Below are 17,476 nucleotides of genomic sequence, written 5' to 3'. Positions count from 1 at the left end.
TGACCAATAAGCACACATAAACATGCTCAATATCATGTCATTAGGGAAATGCAAATTAAAACCACAATGATTTAACATTACATACCCACTAGAATGGCAGAAATTCAAAAACGCTGACAATACCAAGTGTTAGCAAGAATGCAGACCAACTGAAAATCTCATTGCTGAAGGGAATGTAAAACGGTAAAACCACTTTAGAAAACGGTTCATCAGTGTCTTATGAAGTTAAACATATAATTACCATACAGCCCAGCAATTCTATTCCTACATATCCGCCCAAGCGAAATGAAAACACATGTCCACAAATGTTTAGCAGTTTCGTTTATAATAGCCAAAAACTGGAAGCAATCCAAAAGTCCAACAACTAATAATTATAAACAAACTATGCCATATCTCATACAATGGAAAAGTATTCAGAAATAAAAAGAGAAAACCACTAACACAGATGAGTATCAAAAGCATTATACTAAGTGCAAGCTAGACCCCGAAGACCATATACTGTAGTATCCCATTTATATCATATTGTATAAAAGGCGAAATTGTATTATCAGAAAACAGATTGGCGGTTGCCAGGGAGAGAGAACTTTTCAGGTTGACAGGAATTTTCTGTATCTTGATTGTGGTAGCGGTTACAAAAATGTATATGTCCGTCAAAATTCAACATGTATACTTACAATGGATGAGTTTTAACATATATAAATTATACCTCAATAAATCTGATTTTTAGAAAGTATACTAGGTCGAAAACTAAAACCCACCTACCTAAAACCCAAAAGAATACTTAATACAAAATTGCTCAGGAAAATTGAGTATTTTGTGAAGCTTCTAAAAACCAGTAAGTTGTCCACATCCAAGTAGGATGAAACAGTTTGCAATGGGTCAATATATTTCTTGAGAACAACTAGAAAAACTAAATAAATTACAAAAAAACATATTTTTAAAGGCAGCGTATAGCTGTCTTTAAAACATGGGGGACAAGAAGGTCTACCACTCCAGAGAAGGGGGAATCTTTTAAAGTTGTTTAGATGATCTGCAGTTGCTTTCCCTGGGGTTATTTCCAGATTGTGGGCTGAGTGTGAAGGCTGAAAACTTGAGATTTGGCCTGTATAAAACGTTGCTGCTGAGGAACCAAGAAACCAGGAGTGCTTTTGGTGTTCACACAAGGCTGGAGTAACAAAAATGAGAAACTGCAGGGACCTCAAGCTCAAGGCCAATATCTCTCACAGGACATTTGCTTAATTTTAAAACAGTACAGGGTAAGAGGCTAAATAATAATTGAAAAACTTTGAAAAGCAAAGTGAAATTTTCCACTTTGGCTCTGCTAAGGGGATAAAGACCCTTTGAAACGAAATGAAAGGCTTTGAAATGAAAGTCCTGGAAAACCACACCCTACAAATAAAGGAAAGAAGAAGAAGAATACCATCAAACTACTCAAATAGCAACCTAGCCTCTGTATAAATTAAGGTGACTGGCTCCCTAGTCTATCTGCCTAGAAGAAAAGGTAAACACCCTCTGGCAGAACATACTTGATGATGCGTGCTTTATTTTGTTTTTTAATTCACAATGTCTGGCATTCAATCAAAAATTACAAGACATAAACAAAAACAATCAACCAACTTGACCTAATTGATATTTACAGAACACTCCACCCAACATCAACAGAATCCACATTCTTTTCAAGTGCACATGGAGCAGTTACTAAGACAGATCATATTCTGGGCCATAAAACAAATCAATAAATTTAAAAGGATCCAAGTCATAAAAGTATATTCTCTCATCACAAGAGAATTAACTTAAAAATAATAGATCTCTGGAAAACCCTCAAATTCTTGGAAACTAAATAATATACTTCTAAATAATCTCGAGGCCAAAGAAGACATCAAAAAGTAAATTAAAAAGTACTCTGAGCTGGATGAAAATGAAAAACATATATATATTAAAATTTGTAAGCAATATTTAGAGGGAAATTTGAGCACACATATAGCGGGGGAAAAGGTCACAGATTAATGACCTCAGCTTCTACCTTAAGAAACTAGAAAAAGAAAACAAACCTAAAGTAAGTTAAAGAAACGAATTAATAAAGATCAGAGCAGAAATAAGGCAACAAAAAGCAGGAGAACTAGAGGAAATCAGTTAAACCAAAAGCTGATCCTTTGAGAATCTTAATAAAGTTAATAAATCTCAAGACAGACTGATCAGGGAAAAAAGAGAGAAGACACAATTTCCCAATATCAGGAATGACACCAAATCTCTGCAGATTATACAGATATTAGACTCATGATATATTCTATAGCTATTTAAAGGATAATAAGAGAATATTATAAACAACTTTACTAATTCAACAACTTAGATGAAATAGACAAGTTCTTTGAAAAACCTAGCAACATATGAAGTGACAGAACCACACAAACACATGAAAAACAACAGAAAAACAATATACATAGACGAATGGTTGATGCAGTTACTGAAATTAATAACAAGCATTTAATCAGTATGTTCAAGAGACTTGAAGTCTATTAAAAATGTATAAAATAGGATCAAATGAACGTTTTAGAACTCAAAGTTTCAATGTAAAATTAAGAACACAATAGATTGGCTTGGAGAAAAAGTAAGACAGTTGTTGGTATACTATAAGATAGGTCATTATAAGATACCCAAACTGAAATATATAGAGAAAAAAATTTTTAAGAGACATGTGAAACATGATGACAGGGTGTAATAAATGTTTAAATTAAAATCCATAAAGGAGGAGGGGGCAGAAGCAATAACTGAAGATGTAATGACAGAGAATTTTCCAAACTAAAGGCACCAAGCTACAGATTCAAAAAAGCTCTATGAACATAAAGCAAATACAAAGAAAAACACACCTCAACACATCATAGTCAAACTGCTAAAAAACTATGACAGCAAAGAAGGCATTTTGAGAAGTCTTTTGAAAAAAATAAAAGAATTATTAGCAAGACTATAAGCTGACACATTACCTTCAATAAGACTTTAACAGAAAGCCATAAGACAATGAAATAACTGACATAGAATTCTATACCCAGTGAAAATATAACTCAAAAAAAGGTGAAATTAAGATGTTTTCAGATAAACAAAAATGGAAAAATTCACTGTCAGTAGGTAGGCTGGTATTAAAATACATACTACTAAAGGAAGCTATTCAGACAGAAGGAAAATGATCCCAGACAGAAACAGAAATGAGGGAAGGAAGAACCCTGGAAAGGGTAAACATGAACAAAAATTGTCCAAAACCATACTATCTTGTGGAGTTTAAAATATGTATAAATAAAATACAGAACAATAACAATGCAAAAAGGTTGGAGTATGAGTTAATGTGTAAGAAGGTGTCATTATTGGGGAATGGTAAAAGTAATAATTTGTATTATCTGTATTATAATTTGTATTGTAAATATGCTTGTTTTAACCTCTAGAATAACCACTAAAGGTATAATGAAAGAATATATAACTAACAAATTAATAGGAGAAAAAACAGGAAAAAAAATTAGATTAACACCAAAAAAAGCAAAATAGGAGGGATAAAAAGGAATGCAAAACAGATGACTCAAAGAAAAGTCAAAGTTGATGGTGGTTACAAACTTGGCTATTATCAGCAAAAATGTAAATGAATTTCAGTTGACCCTTGAACAACACAGGTTTGAATTCCACAGGTCCACCTGTACACAGATTTTTTTCCAATAGTAAATACTGGGTTCCCCAAAAAGTTCGTTCGGTTAATGATTACGTTGTTCAATAAATTTCTTGGTGAAAATGAAATACATCTTCTATTTTTACTTAAAATCAAGCTAACTTTTTGGCCAACCCAATACTTCAGTAATAAATGATCCGTGGTTGGTTGAATTAAAGGATGTGGAACCCTGAATACTGAGAAACTGCATATATGGATGAACCATGGAGGGACCCACTATAAGTTATACGTGGATTTTCGACCTTTTCAACCACAAAGAAGGTTACTGCCCCTAACTGCCACAATGCTCAAGGGTCAACTGAAAACAAAGTAAAAGACTAAGACTAGATAAAAATAATGAAAACATTACAAGTAAAGATATACAGAAAGCATGATGAGAGGAAAAAAGCAGTTTATAAAACTGCATATATTCCACTCGCTATAAAATTGTAACATGTACATGTACATACATACACATGCACACCCACACCCATCCCAACTGCCTTAGAAAATGCTGAAAAAAATATTAACAGAGCTTTATCCCTGAGATTTTGGGTGATTTTTTTCATCATAGATTTTCTTTGTAGTTTTTGGTACTTTAACTCTTTCCCAAGGAACAAGACTCATTTTTATAAAAACCACAAAACTATTTTCAAAAGAAAAAAGTCTTAAGTTTTAATAATGATCGGCCCCAACAAAAGTAAGAGACTTAAAGAAAAATATATGAATGTGATCAAGTCTAAAAAGAAGCTAAACAATGTAAGCCTGTTTCATACAATAAACTACTGGTGAAACAGAGACCTTTATAAGTACAGATATTATATCATCATCATTTCTGATGGAGACAAAAATTACCAGGTAAGAGTTGGAAATAGCATTTTCCATTAACTAATGTTTCTCTCATTTCTCTTCTTGCTTCTAATAAAATTTTGTGAAATTCCTATAGAACTACATAAGTTAAAGTTGTAAAATAAAATTTAGGTTCTAACATATTTCATTTGAATTTGTGGGTTTTTTCCTAAATAACTTCTAATATTGTTTCAACTAAAATTTAAGTTTCGACATAGAAAAAAAGTCACCGCTTTTCCATAACTTGATTTGGCAAAAGTATCTCAAAGAAATATGCAATACCACGCACCCTGGCAACATCTTCTAATAACTTTTTCATTGTTCTGAGTCACATAAAAAGGTCAAGTACTCCCAAACTCTATATGTAGATACAAAACTCTAAGCAACTTATTGAAATTGGAACTCCCCTCCAAAAAATGATAAGAGCCACGTTTGGTACACACTATGAAAGTAACAAAACGACAGAAATAGTAATAGCTAACATTTACTGAACAATTAACTCTGTGATAAATACTCATTACTCTAATTACTTTGCACATGTTGTTTAATTCTCACATAATATTATGAACTAGTATTATCTTCATTTTACAGATGAGAAATTGAGGTAACATTTGTCCAATCACTAGCAATAAAACCAGGATGTAAATGCCAAGCAGGCTAGCTATAGAGCTGTGCACTCTTCATCCCTATACCATGCTATAAATGTAACTAATTAAGACCTTTAAAGTAGTTTGCTGTCTTCGTTACTAAATTTCAGGTAATAAATAACAATAAGCTTTATTTAGAATAAAACCAGATATTTTAGTAATCTGATCATGTCACTGAGAATAAATAAATGGAAAAAATAAACACCCCCAAATTTCCTATTTTCATGACAAAAAAGAAAAAGGAAAAAAGCAGTCGCTATCAAAAGTAATAGTCATACCCTAACACCATACACAAAAATAAACTCAAAATGGATTAAAGACCTAAATGGAAGACTGGATACCATAAGACTCTTAGAGGAAAACATAGGCAGAACATTTTTTTTTAACATCTTAATTGGAGTATAATTGCTTTACAATGGTGTGTTAGTTTCTGCTGTATCACAAAGTGAATCAGCTATATGTATACATATATCCCCATATCCCCTCCCTCTTGCATCTCCCTCCCACCCTCCCTATCCCACCCCTCTAGGTGGTCACAAAGCACCGAGCTGATCTCCCTGTGCTATGCGGCTGCTTCCCACTAGCTATCTATTTAAAATTTGGTAGTGTATATATGTCCATGCCACTCTCTCACTTTGTCTCAGCTTACCCTTCTCCCTCCCTGTGTCCTCAAGTCCGTTCTCTACGTCTGTGTCTTTTTCTTGTCCCGCCCCTAGGTTCTTCAGAACCTTTTTTTTTTTTAGATTCCATATATATGTGTTAGCATACGGTATTTGCTTTTCTCTTTATGACTTGATTCACTTTGTATAACAGACTCTAGGTCCATCCACCTCACTACAAATAACTCAATTTCATTTCTTTTTATGGCTGAGTAATACTGCATTGTATATATGTGCCACATCTTCTTTATCCATTAATCTGTCGATGGACCCTTAGGTTGCTTCCATGTCCTGGCTATTGTAAACAGTGCTGCAATGAACATTGTGGTACACGACGCTTTTTGAATTATGGTTTTCTCAGGGTATGTGCCCAGTAGTGGGATTGCTGGGTCATATGGTAGTTCTATTTTAGTTTTTTAAGGAACCTCCATATTGTTGTCCACAGTGGCTATACCAATTTACATTCCCACCAACAGTGCAAGAGGGTTCCCTTTTCTCCACACCCTCTCCAGCATTATTGTTTGTAGATTTTTTTTTCTTTTTTTGCGGTACGCGGGCCTCTCACTGTTGTGGCCTCTCCGGTTGCAGAGCACAGGCTCCAGATGCGCAAGCTCAGCAGCCATGGCTCAGGGGCCCAGCTGCTCCGCGGCATGTGGGATCTTCCGGGACCGGGGCACGAATCCGTGTCCCCTGCACTGGCAGGCGGATTCTCAACCACTGCACCACCAGGGAAGCCCTAGATTTTTTGATGATGGCCATTCTGACTGGTGTGAGGTGATACCACATTGTAGTTTTGATTTGCATTTCTCTAATGATTAGTGATGTTGAACATCCTTTCATGTGTTTGTTGGCAATCTGTATATCTTCTTTGGAGAAACGTCTATTTAGGTCTTCTGCTCATTTTTGGATTGGGTTGTTTTTTTGACATTGAGCTGCATGAGCTGCTTGCATAGTTTGGAGATTAATCCTTTGTCAGTTGCTTCGTTTGCAAATATTTTCTCCCATTCTGAGGGTTGTCTTTTCGTCTCGTTTATGATTTCCTTTGCTATGCAAAAGCTTTTAAGTTTCATTAGGTCCCATTTGTTTATTTTTGTTTTTATTTCCCTTTCTCTAGGAGGTTTATTTTTGTTTTTATTTCCCTTTCTCTAGGAGGTGAAAAGATCCTTTTCAAAAAAGGATCTTGCTGTGATTTATGTCACAGAGATAGGCAGAACACTCTCTGACATAAATTGCAGCAAGATCTTTTTCAATCCACCTCCTAGAGTAATGAAAGAAAAAAAAATAAACAAATGGGACCTAATTAAACTTAAAAGCTTTTGCACAGCAAAGGAAACCATAAACAAAATGAAAAGACAACCCTCCTGCAGCAACAAGACATTAATCTCCAAAATATACAAACAGCTCATGCAGCTCAAAAAAACAAACCACCCAATCAAAAAATGGGCAGAAGACCTAAATAGACGTTTTTTCCAAAGAAGACACACAGATGGCCAAGAGGCACATGAAAGGATGCTCAACATCACTAATTATTAGAGAAGTGCAAATCAAAATTACAATGAGGTATCACCTCGCACCAGTCAGAATGGCCATCATCAAAAAATCTACAAACAGGGCTTCCCTGGTGGCGCAGTGGTTGGGAGTCCGCCTGCTGGTGCAGGGGACGCAGGTTCGTGCCCCGGTCCGGGAAGATCCCACATGCCACCCAGCGGCTGGGCCCGTGAGCCATGGCCGCTGAGCCTGCACGTCCGGAGCCTGTGCTCCACAACAGGAGAGGCCACAACAGTGAGAGGCCCGCATACCGCAAAGGGAAAAAAATAAAAAATAAAAAATAAAATAAAAATAAATCTACAAACAGTAAATGCTGGAGAGGGTGTGGAGAAAAGGGAACCCTCCTACACTGTTGGTGAGCATGTAAATTGGTCCAGCCACTATAGAGAACAGTATGCAGGTTCCTTAAAAAAACTAAAAATAAAGCTACCATATGATACTGCAATCCCACTCCTGGGCATATATCCAGAGAAAATCATAATTTTAAAAGATACATGCACCCCAATGTTCACTGCAGCACTATTTACAATAGCCAGGACATGTAAGCAACCTAAATGTCCATCAACAGATGAGTGGATAAAGAAGATGTGGTATATATACATAATGGAATATCAGCCATAAAAAAGAACGAAATGATGCCATTTACAGCAACATGGATGGACCTAGAGATTGTCATACTGAGTGAAGTAAGTCAAAGAAAGACAAATATCATATGATATCCCTTATATGTGGAATCTAAAAAATGGTACAAATGAACTGATCTACAAAACAGAAGTAAGAGTTATAGATGTTGGGCTTCCCTGGTGGCGCAGTGGTTGAGAGTCTGCCTGCCGATGCAGGGGACATGGGTTCATGCCCCGGTCCGGAAGGATCCCACATGCCGTGGAGCGGCTGGGCCCGTGAGCCATGGCCGCTGAGCCTGCGCGTCCGGAGCCTGTGCTCCGCAACGGGAGAGGCCACACAGTTAGAGGCCCGCGTACCGCAAAAAAAAAAAACAAAACCAAAAAGAAGAGTTACAGATGTAGAAAACAAACAAACTTTTGGTTACCACAGGGGGCGGGGGTAGGAAGAGGGATAAACTGGGAGAGTGAGATTGACATATACACACTATCATATATAAAATAGATGACTAATAAGGACCTACTGTAACTCTACTCAATACTCTGCAATGACTTATAAGGGAAAAGAATCTAAAAAAGAGTGTATATATGTGTGTGTATAACTGACTCCCTTTGGTGCATAGCAGAAACTAGCACATTATAAATCAACTATACTCAAATAAAAATTTTTAAAAAGTAATAGTCATAGGAACCTGATAAAATATGTAACTTCCAAAAACAGGCAACAGAAGACACCTTAAAACTACTGCATTAAACTTTAAGATCATATCTATTTTCCCCTGAAAATAGTTTAATCTAACAGTTTTTCTCTCCGATTTAAACTACAGGATATAGATACCTAAGGGTTGAATAAAATTTCACAGAAATCCTATACACAGGTAATGTCAATTCTTTGGGTGAAAGTATTCTTTCTTGGTATTCAGACTTTCCTTGTAAGGAAGTTTTTTTGAGCAATCAAACAAACTCTCTGTTCTGTTGTAAAAAATGTTACAGCTTAAATTTTAATTGAGTGTGTAAAGACTGCTTCATAGATTCCTACCTTACTTGAAGGCTTATTCAAGAGCACTGCTATCCAAATCATGTTTGCTCATGAAATGCCAAGTTACTTTAATACAATTCAAAGTTAAACCTACCTTAGAAAGAAAATATACCATTATAAAAATCTTGGAGTCATTATTATGAATCAATATTAGATAATTTATCATATGCTTCTGGCATATTTTTTCAACAAAAAGCACAAAATTTCTGTTTAATCTCGACATTAATACAAATTCAGTAAAATTCTACTTGAATTCTAATTCTTCTGAAGACTATCCTATTGAAATTTTTTTAAGTATCAACTCTACCAGATGACTAATGCTGTCAGTTCTAAAAGTGACCATTTTTTAAATAATTTTTTAAAGTATTTATTTATTATTTATTAATTATTTCGCTGCTCCATGGAGCATGCGGGATCTTAGTTCCCCAATGAGGGATCAAACCCACGCCCCCTGCAGTGGAAGCACAGAGTCTTACCCGCTGGACTGCTAGGGGAGTCCCATTGTTTATAATTTTAAAAACTGAAAACTTGCATCCAACAGAAATAGACCAGTAAGTAAATTATTACAAACATAAATGAGGATATCACATAGCTATTAAAAATAATAATGTTGTAGAAAAATACTGATATAAAAATGTTCAAGATTCACTGTTAAGTGAATAGAATAGTTTGCACAACAGTGGACGCATTATGAGACCATTTTGTAAACATCACGTCTATAAGTGTACATGTGATGTCTATAAGTATATGTACACTTATAGACATGTGATGTGGTTAAGCAAAACACAGGGAGAAGATATTTCAGAAGGTTAGGCGTCTCGTGGTTGTGAGAATTCCAGTGGTATTTTCAAAATTTAATTCATGCTCTGCATGTTTCCCAAGTTTTCTACATTAGGGATACACTATTTTTATAACTGGGGGGAAAGATTAAGAAAGAAATAAGCTATTTATGTTACAGCCATATTTTAATGCAAATGATAAATTCTTAGCAAGTTGTTGGTTTAACCCTCATTGTGGCAACACCCATTTGTGTTTTATTTTTTAAACACAAAATTTTGAACATGAATCAATCTGTATTTTCATTTTCTACTATTTTGGATGGGAATTAAAAATGTACATATCTGATTAAATGTGCCCTCTTTGAAAGAGATGGGAATTTTTGTCTTATTCTTGGATCTTATTAATATAAAAATGAGAAAATATTTCTGAAAAATAAAAGGTAAATCACATTTTAAACAGTATCCTATGAAAGTCAAAAATAATACATAAAAATTTATTTTTTACAAGTGATTTTTCCGTAGACTTCTAAGACTTAAAATAATAAGTAGACTTACATCTTTATGAAATACACACCTAAAATAACTAATAACTCAAAGTTGACACTATACTTATGAGGAGTTTAGGTAATTTAACATTTGCATAATGAAATACATGGAGAAAAACAGCAATCTCTTACCCACCTAATCACAGGAGTTATACCTAACAGAGCTATAAAAATAAGTAACAAATGGTTGTAAAGCAACCTATAAATATAAATGCCATTATAAAAATCACAGTCAATTAGCAAGAATTAAATTGCTCTGACACTTAAAATGTATTCTATAATTCATACAATCCATCTAGAATTTTAGACTCAGAAAAGGAGAAAATACAATGTCCACTGGTACAGTGCTTACAAGAAACCACACTTTAAAATTATTGTTTTACTTTATGCATCCGAGAAGAACTGGAAAGAGACACAAACAATAAAAGGTAGTTTTGCTGTGGAACTCTGAGTTTTCACCATATTGTTGTTTGCTTTCAGAGTTTAAAATACGTACAGCAAATAAATATTTTATTTGACATAGCACCAGAAGTAAAAATGTGGGGGAGGGGGGACATTAAATATGTGCTTTGAGGGAAAAAACAACTTACTTTTTTTTTTTTTTTTTTTTGCAGTACGCGGGCCTCTCACTGTTGTGGCCTCTCCCATCGAGGAGCACAGGCTCCGGACTCACAGGCTCAGCGGCCATGGCTCACGGGCCCAGCCGCTCCGCGGCATGTGGGATCTTCCCAGACCGGGGCACGAACCTGCGTCCCCTGCATCGGCAGGCGGACTCTCAACCACTGCGCCAGCAGGGAAGCCCCAACAATTTACTTTTAATAATAACACTGCCTGACATATTAGATGGTAGACAATAGTTAACTGGCAGAATTAAATCTCCTATTCTAAAATCCTGAAATCTAAGAGAAGCTGTATTATAATGATCAAATAAAACATCAAATGGTTCTTTCCAGTGGGAGAGAGTAAAAAGCAAGCAAACAAAAATAAACTATCAATTAGTGTTCATAAGTGCCTGCTATGAGGATGCAATTTAACTCCTTACTTCCTTACCCCTTAAGAGCTAAGATTTGAGCTTTATAAGTTTGTTCTATCCTTTCTTAACTATTTAAAACGTTGAGATATCTACTCTCCCTCCAAACTCCATGCCCACAAAAATAAAAAGCTAGAAATAGTCTTACCCTTACAAACCTCATGTATGTTTTTCTTCTGGAATCTATCATTTCCCATCTTGTGTTATAATCATTACAAACATGCTCTTTTAACCATACTAGATTTCAAACCCTCTGAGGGCAGGGTCAATTATACTTTATCTTTCTATGTATGTCACATAGCTTAGTAAAGTGTCTTGACTAATACTCAACTTTCTATCACCTAAAAAGAATTAAGTCTTGGTAACTATTCGCAGCTTGGTTTAAAAACACAAAAACAATACAAAAAAAACACCACCTCTGGAACTATTAGAAGGGCAATGTTCTCTCTGAGTGGAAGTATGCATGCAACTTGTCTGCTGTCAGTAAAGCATAAAGCGGACCAAAATGCCTCTTCTCCCCTTTCCGCTTCAAAGGCTGGATTCCATCCAAGGCTGGATTCCATCCAAGTCAATCAATGTCTCTTAGTTAAGGACAAAGCCTGCCTAGGTTCACTTCAGAGGACCAGGAGAGGCTGATGTAATCTAAGGGGCTTTCTAGTGGTCTGCAAGTACAGGAGAATAAAATCAAAGTTTAACCTGTGAGCTACTGACCAGGTCAAAACCCAAAGAAAATGTTAGAATGTGGACCCTAAAGAGTCCTATAAAAGCCATGGAATCCATGTCTTACAGGTGAATTCAATCTACATCACATAAAGCTCACACCAGTTAAGATCTCACTACAAACTCTGTAAATGTACCCCAAACCAACCAGCCCCTCACAAGTGAAAAGATGAGAATGTCCTACGGTGTATACTACACGTTAAACTTTCTCACATACTCCAGGTCATTTCCCTGTCCTGTGGGTTAGTAACAGCCCACAGTAGAGGCAAACTGGCAAAGTAGACGATCAATCAATATAATTCTATTTTCAAGATTGAAAAGTCTATGTTTGTAAATGCACAGAAAAAAAAACTGGAAAGTTATATAACAGTGTTAGCAGCAGTTATCTCTAGGGAGAGATGTGACAAAGTGGAAGTGTGCAAAGGGTGTTTTCTCTTATTATATATACATTGTATTGTTTTAATTCTCCATGAACATTGATTTACTTCTATAATGTTAAAAACAAAATTTTAAGTAAAATTTTGAAATACGATTCTGTTTTTTCAAAAAGACTGAATAGACCCACATGGAATTCAAACAAAAAATAAATGCCATTTGCAGAAGTTTGGCTACTGGAGACCTACAGATCAAACAGAAATAACACAATTATCCCATCCTACAAAATAAAAAGGAATGCTGGTAACATAACAAAAATGCCCATAGCAACTGTCACTCAACATTCACTACTTTTGATTATACAACATTAGCCACCAGAGGAATTTTGAGTACCCACCCCCCAAAATTACATACTGCTTATAACAATCCATAAGTTGTAAGAAGTTTTTAGTGTTTTGCTTAATTTTCCATAAGTAGTACTATATACATGTATACAAATATAAATTTACATGTCACTGAGGTTCATGTCTGATTGCCTTGAGAAAACCATTTCCCAATCTGAACAGCAAACTACCTGGACAATCAATTCTTTTATCATTTTAATGGAGTATTCATATTCTCCAACTATTTGTCATGACAACTTTGGAGTTAAAATAAGTAAAAGTAAAATTTTATACAACTAACATTCCTGGGGAAGAAAGGAAGGGAGGACAAACTATGCTCTGAAAACAGCATAATCCAGCCATAATGCCAAATGTAAATAACGTCATATATTATAGCAAAGCAAAATAAGACTAAACATCTTTAAGAGTTAAACTGGTGACCCCAGCCTCTTTCAATTTTAGTTCATTTTCCTAAAAAAAATTAAAAGAAATCATATTGAAAATAGCCAAAATTACCATAAATTAGGAAGGAAAGACAAGCAACAGAAAAAAAACACACAGCAAATTATTTTGGAGAGGAGAACTTTGTTTAACCTTAAACCTATAATATAGTCACAAATATTTTAAAATATAAGGACATACAGTGTGCATGTCACTTCCCACTATCCCCTCATCATGCTACTTCTCCCTCTGCCCCATCACTGTCAGTTTTCCACTATCCCTCTAGATTTCTTTGTACGTAGAAAAACAAACACAAATCTGTATTCTTATTCCACGGGTGCCCCCTTAACACACAAAGTAGCACATTATTCACACTGTCCTACATCTTGCTTTTTTTCGCTTTATAACATATTTTGGAGATCTTTCCATGTCATTACACAGAAAGCTTCCTCATTCTTCACAGCTGAGCATGACTAGTTCTACCACAACTTCCATCTATCTTCTTCAGGCTAACCTTTAATGACATTCTGTTCAGTCAACTACTTAACACCTGAGTTAGTTTCTTCCCCCCCCCCCCCCGCCACCAAAGATTATAAAACAGAGAAAGCACCTCATTACCTAAATTTTATCCTTTTTAGAACGTTTATTTTTCAACCGGGTAGAGGGAAAACGCCGCATGATTTTCTCCTCTTATCACTTAAAATGAAGCTACAAATTAGAATGCAGACTTAAGTGAAATTACCTTTTTTTGATTCGGGGGATCAGCATAATAGCCAAATCAACAATTACTGTAAAAGTTTCTTTACTTCTTGGGCTTTTCCTTCACTGTAAAAGAAGACATTGGTTTTTTTCTTTTTCTTTAAGGTTAGAAAGGCTTAAGGTCGTAGAGCGTGGCATTCTGATAGCAAGAAACCGCCACCTGATTCGATCTTTCATTTGCCAGGTCAGAGGACGAGGCTTTTACCTTTCAGGATTCTGCTATTACTAACAGGACGACTTCTACACCGGCGAAAACGCACTCAGGAATATAAGCTCTGCGGCGCTACGCGTTGGAAACTACACTCCTGGGGCCAGAGCTCCAGGACTAGCTATAAAGACTCCGGCTTCGCCGGCGGAAAGGCAGCTAGAAGAGCCAGCTGCCGCGGTGACACGGAGCAGGCGGGAGCGGGTGGACGGAAGGAAGGAGGAGCGGCGCCGCGCGGGGCACACTCGAACCCGCGCAGTCGCTCGAGTCGGACGCGCGGAGCCGCGCGCTCCCCGGGGACCGAGGCCCGGAACCGCGACCACTAACGGAACCAGCCCACGGGCGGCGGTGGCCGCCACACGGACTGCGGACCGCAGCGCGAGGGCCGAGGGCCGGGAGGGCGGGGGTTCCCCGGAGGAGCTGGCCGTCCTGGCGCCCCATTGGGCTCCGCTCCAAACGTGCCCGAGTTGTGACAGGAATAAAGTGGGTCACAAGGCCTAACGGGTCCCCAGCGAAAGCCCTCTCCGCACCCGGTCTCCGGCTTTCCCGGCCGCTCTGCCGCTCGAATCGGCCCCAGCCCAAAAGCGCGCTCCAGCCACCCGGCCCCGCCGTGCACCCCAATCCCGCCCCTGCCCCGCAGGTAACCCCAGCTTTTCCGGAGGGCCCCTCAACCGGGGCGGGCCTCCGCCCCAACTCCCGAGAAAAGACACACTAGGGCGACGGGCAAAACTTGGGCTTCAGCACCCGCCCGCCCCTCCCCTGGCCGCCGCCCCCCGGCACCGTACACACCGCCCCCCGCTCCCTCCCCTTCCCCGCGCCCTCACCGTGTGGCTTGCGGCGGCTCCGGCTTCTTCCCTCCCCCACCCTGGAGCCTAGCTGCGGTGACTCGGAACAGCTAACCCGGCTGCGCCCGGAAGACGCCGTGGCTCCCAGCTCAGGCAGTACCTGGGGCTGAGCGGCGCCCCCCACCCACCCCCAAACAATTCCCCGCGACTGCCTCCCGCTCCTCCTCCCCCTCCCTTTCCTTCCCCTCCTCCACCAGCACCGGTAGCACGCATGCGCCGCCCAGGCAAGCCTACCGGCGGACGTCACGCCCCAGGCCCACCCGGTGGGGCGCCACTCACCGGGAGCGCGCACGCGTCGGCAGCCAGATTTCCTTCGCCCTCTGGGTCTCGGGTGTTTCCTTTTTTAAGCCGGTCGCCGCAAGCTGAGGCTGTGATTGCACTCCTTCTCGGCGCATGCGTCATCAGTGACCCCCGCGGGCTCCGACGGCTGGTGCTCTGCGTTCGCCCCTCCCCTCACTCTCCCTTTCCCCGGCGCGTCTCGGTGCGCATGCGACTTGCCTCGTTAGTCAGCCCTGAGCTGCGGAGGGGTTCCCGGGTGCCGGAGGAGACTCCCGCTCCCTTGGGCCGCGCGTTTGCGCGATCCGCGGCAGCCGCCGGCCGTGCAGGAAAACCGAGATCTCCCTGGCGCTCCTTCCCTGCACCGGTTACTGGAAAGCAGGGGAGGCGGGGCCTGGTCGGCTGAGGGTGCGGCCGAACCCGGGAGTGTTAACTTTGGGTCAGGGCGGCTTTGGTGTTCACCCTGGATTCGAGGAGCGAGGAGGAGAGAAAGGAGAGTTTCTTGTATGAGGGATCCAGAGGCTAAAAAGCAGACCCTCTCTCTCTTGAAAAGCAACTCATTTTGCGAATGCCAGGAAAAAATTTTCGGGTGTTGGCGGGCGAAAGACTTTTTTCCCCTTCCAATGGTATCACTTGCGTTTTGTCTACTTGGACTGGAAGAGGGGATTTGTGAAGGTGACTGGATCTCCAGACTCTTCCCTTCCCCTCTCCTGCAGGTGCACTGCTTTAGTCGCTTCTTATTGGAGGGTGGGCCTGGGGAGACCGGACGTGAATCCTTGGCTGGAGGAGGGAAGCCAAAGAAGGTATGGATGTGCTCCTTTGGAGTTTTTTACCTGATCCTAAAGGCCAGATGACAGTATAAAGGAAGATGGGAGATGAAGCAGTGGGGATAAACCAGGACCCTAATTTGCACTGCTTCCCATGTTAGAAAAACGTGTGAATATCTCCCCCTTATCTTAGGGGGAAATTACTTCCCTCGATGGTTAAGACACACTTGGTCCACAAGGGAAAGCACATTTCAGTAGTTGAAAATTATTGGAAGAGATCTTTTACTTTCCTAATTCCTAATAGTTTTCATATTTTAATGAATGTCCTTGGGGTTTGAAATAGAAACCATTTTCTTGTTTCAAAAAATAAACAACTGTTGTGACTATAAAATCCTCCCTTCAAAGTAACATTCATCTCAGTAAACATTTCAAATTCTTGCAGTGTACTCAAGAGAAAAGGAACATCAGAATCGAGGAACTTATTCAGATCCCTGATCATTCACCTGAGGATTTTTCTGTCAACAGTGGGAAAGCATGATGGAGTCATCATATGACAGGATTTTAGTAGACATTTTTTTTCCTGCTTAGCAGTCTTTCCCTATTCTGATCATTTCCTTTGGAGAACTATCCTTTCTTCACTCTCAGACCATATGGCTGAGGCAGGACTCCAGAGGAAAACATATTTGAGTTAATCTTCTGCCTTAGGTTAGACTTACTAAGAAGGGTGATCTCTCTTTTCCAATGGATTTAAGTCTGGAAAAATGGAAGCCTGAAGCCATCTTCCCACTCACAGATTCTGAGAAAAAAGGCAACATGGAAGAAAGCAGATTCAGAAATGGAGATATGGCCTGGAGACATGTGTGACGCCCTGAATCCATTGTGGACTAGATAATTCTGGAAATTTCAGCTAAGTTACTCAATAAATTCTTTCATGTATCTATTGCTTAAACCAATGAGAAGTTTTCTGTCACTTGCGATCATGAGTCCTAACATACTGGTAGCAAGAGATGAGGCAAGATTAATAATACTGATAAGGAAGGTTTCAACTAGACAAGAGGGTTTGAATGCTTTTCCTAGGATGTGGATGTTTATTCTAGAGAAAGTGATATCATATTCTGCATCATCTAGAACCACATATCTTCAAAAGTACCTTTGCGGGCTTCCCTGGTGGCGCAGTGGTTGAGAGTCTGCCTGCCGATGCAGGGGACGCGGGTTCGTGCCCGGGTCCAGGAGGATCCCACATGCCGCAGAGTGGCTGGGCCCGTGAGCCATGGCCACTGGGCCTGCACGTCCGGAGCCTG

The 17,476-nt window shown here is 39.2% G+C and overlaps 2 protein-coding genes across 2 annotated transcripts in view; one reads left to right on the top strand and one right to left on the bottom strand.

Moving 5' to 3' along the window:
- The window catches only part of CLOCK (clock circadian regulator), a 128,241-nt gene extending 112,998 nt beyond the window's left edge, over positions 1-15,243 (bottom strand). Inside the window, exons 1-2 of the mRNA XM_060148140.1 lie at positions 15,112-15,243; positions 14,066-14,148 (exon numbers count right to left, since the gene is read on the bottom strand). The gene's annotated coding sequence lies outside the window, so the exon portion shown is untranslated. The remainder of the gene's footprint in view (positions 1-14,065; positions 14,149-15,111) is intronic.
- A 100-nt stretch (positions 15,244-15,343) lies between these two features.
- Positions 15,344-17,124, top strand: LOC132519091 (uncharacterized). The gene is made up of 3 exons (XM_060147044.1): positions 15,344-15,571; positions 15,639-16,211; positions 16,618-17,124. The coding sequence occupies exons 1-3, from the start codon at positions 15,344-15,346 to the stop codon at positions 16,711-16,713; spliced, it is 897 nt and encodes a 298-aa protein (XP_060003027.1). The 3' UTR covers positions 16,714-17,124.
- Positions 17,125-17,476: the final 352 nt, after the last annotated feature.

This window comes from Lagenorhynchus albirostris, chromosome 4 (genome assembly GCF_949774975.1).
Source record: "Lagenorhynchus albirostris chromosome 4, mLagAlb1.1, whole genome shotgun sequence".
NCBI classification, from domain to species: domain Eukaryota; kingdom Metazoa; phylum Chordata; class Mammalia; order Artiodactyla; family Delphinidae; genus Lagenorhynchus; species Lagenorhynchus albirostris.
This window is presented reverse-complemented; position numbering and strand designations above follow the sequence as displayed.

Excerpts from the sequence above, each read along its gene's own strand:
- LOC132519091 (XM_060147044.1), top strand. The coding sequence starts at position 15,344 with ATGCGCCGCCCAGGCAAGCCTACCGGCGGACGTCACGCCCCAGGCCCA. Across the intron at positions 15,572-15,638 it reads TCCGACGGCTGGTGCTCTGC|TCAGCCCTGAGCTGCGGAGG; the intron begins GTTCGCCCCTCC and ends TTGCCTCGTTAG. Across the intron at positions 16,212-16,617 it reads GAGGAGGGAAGCCAAAGAAG|TGTACTCAAGAGAAAAGGAA; the intron begins GTATGGATGTGC and ends AAATTCTTGCAG.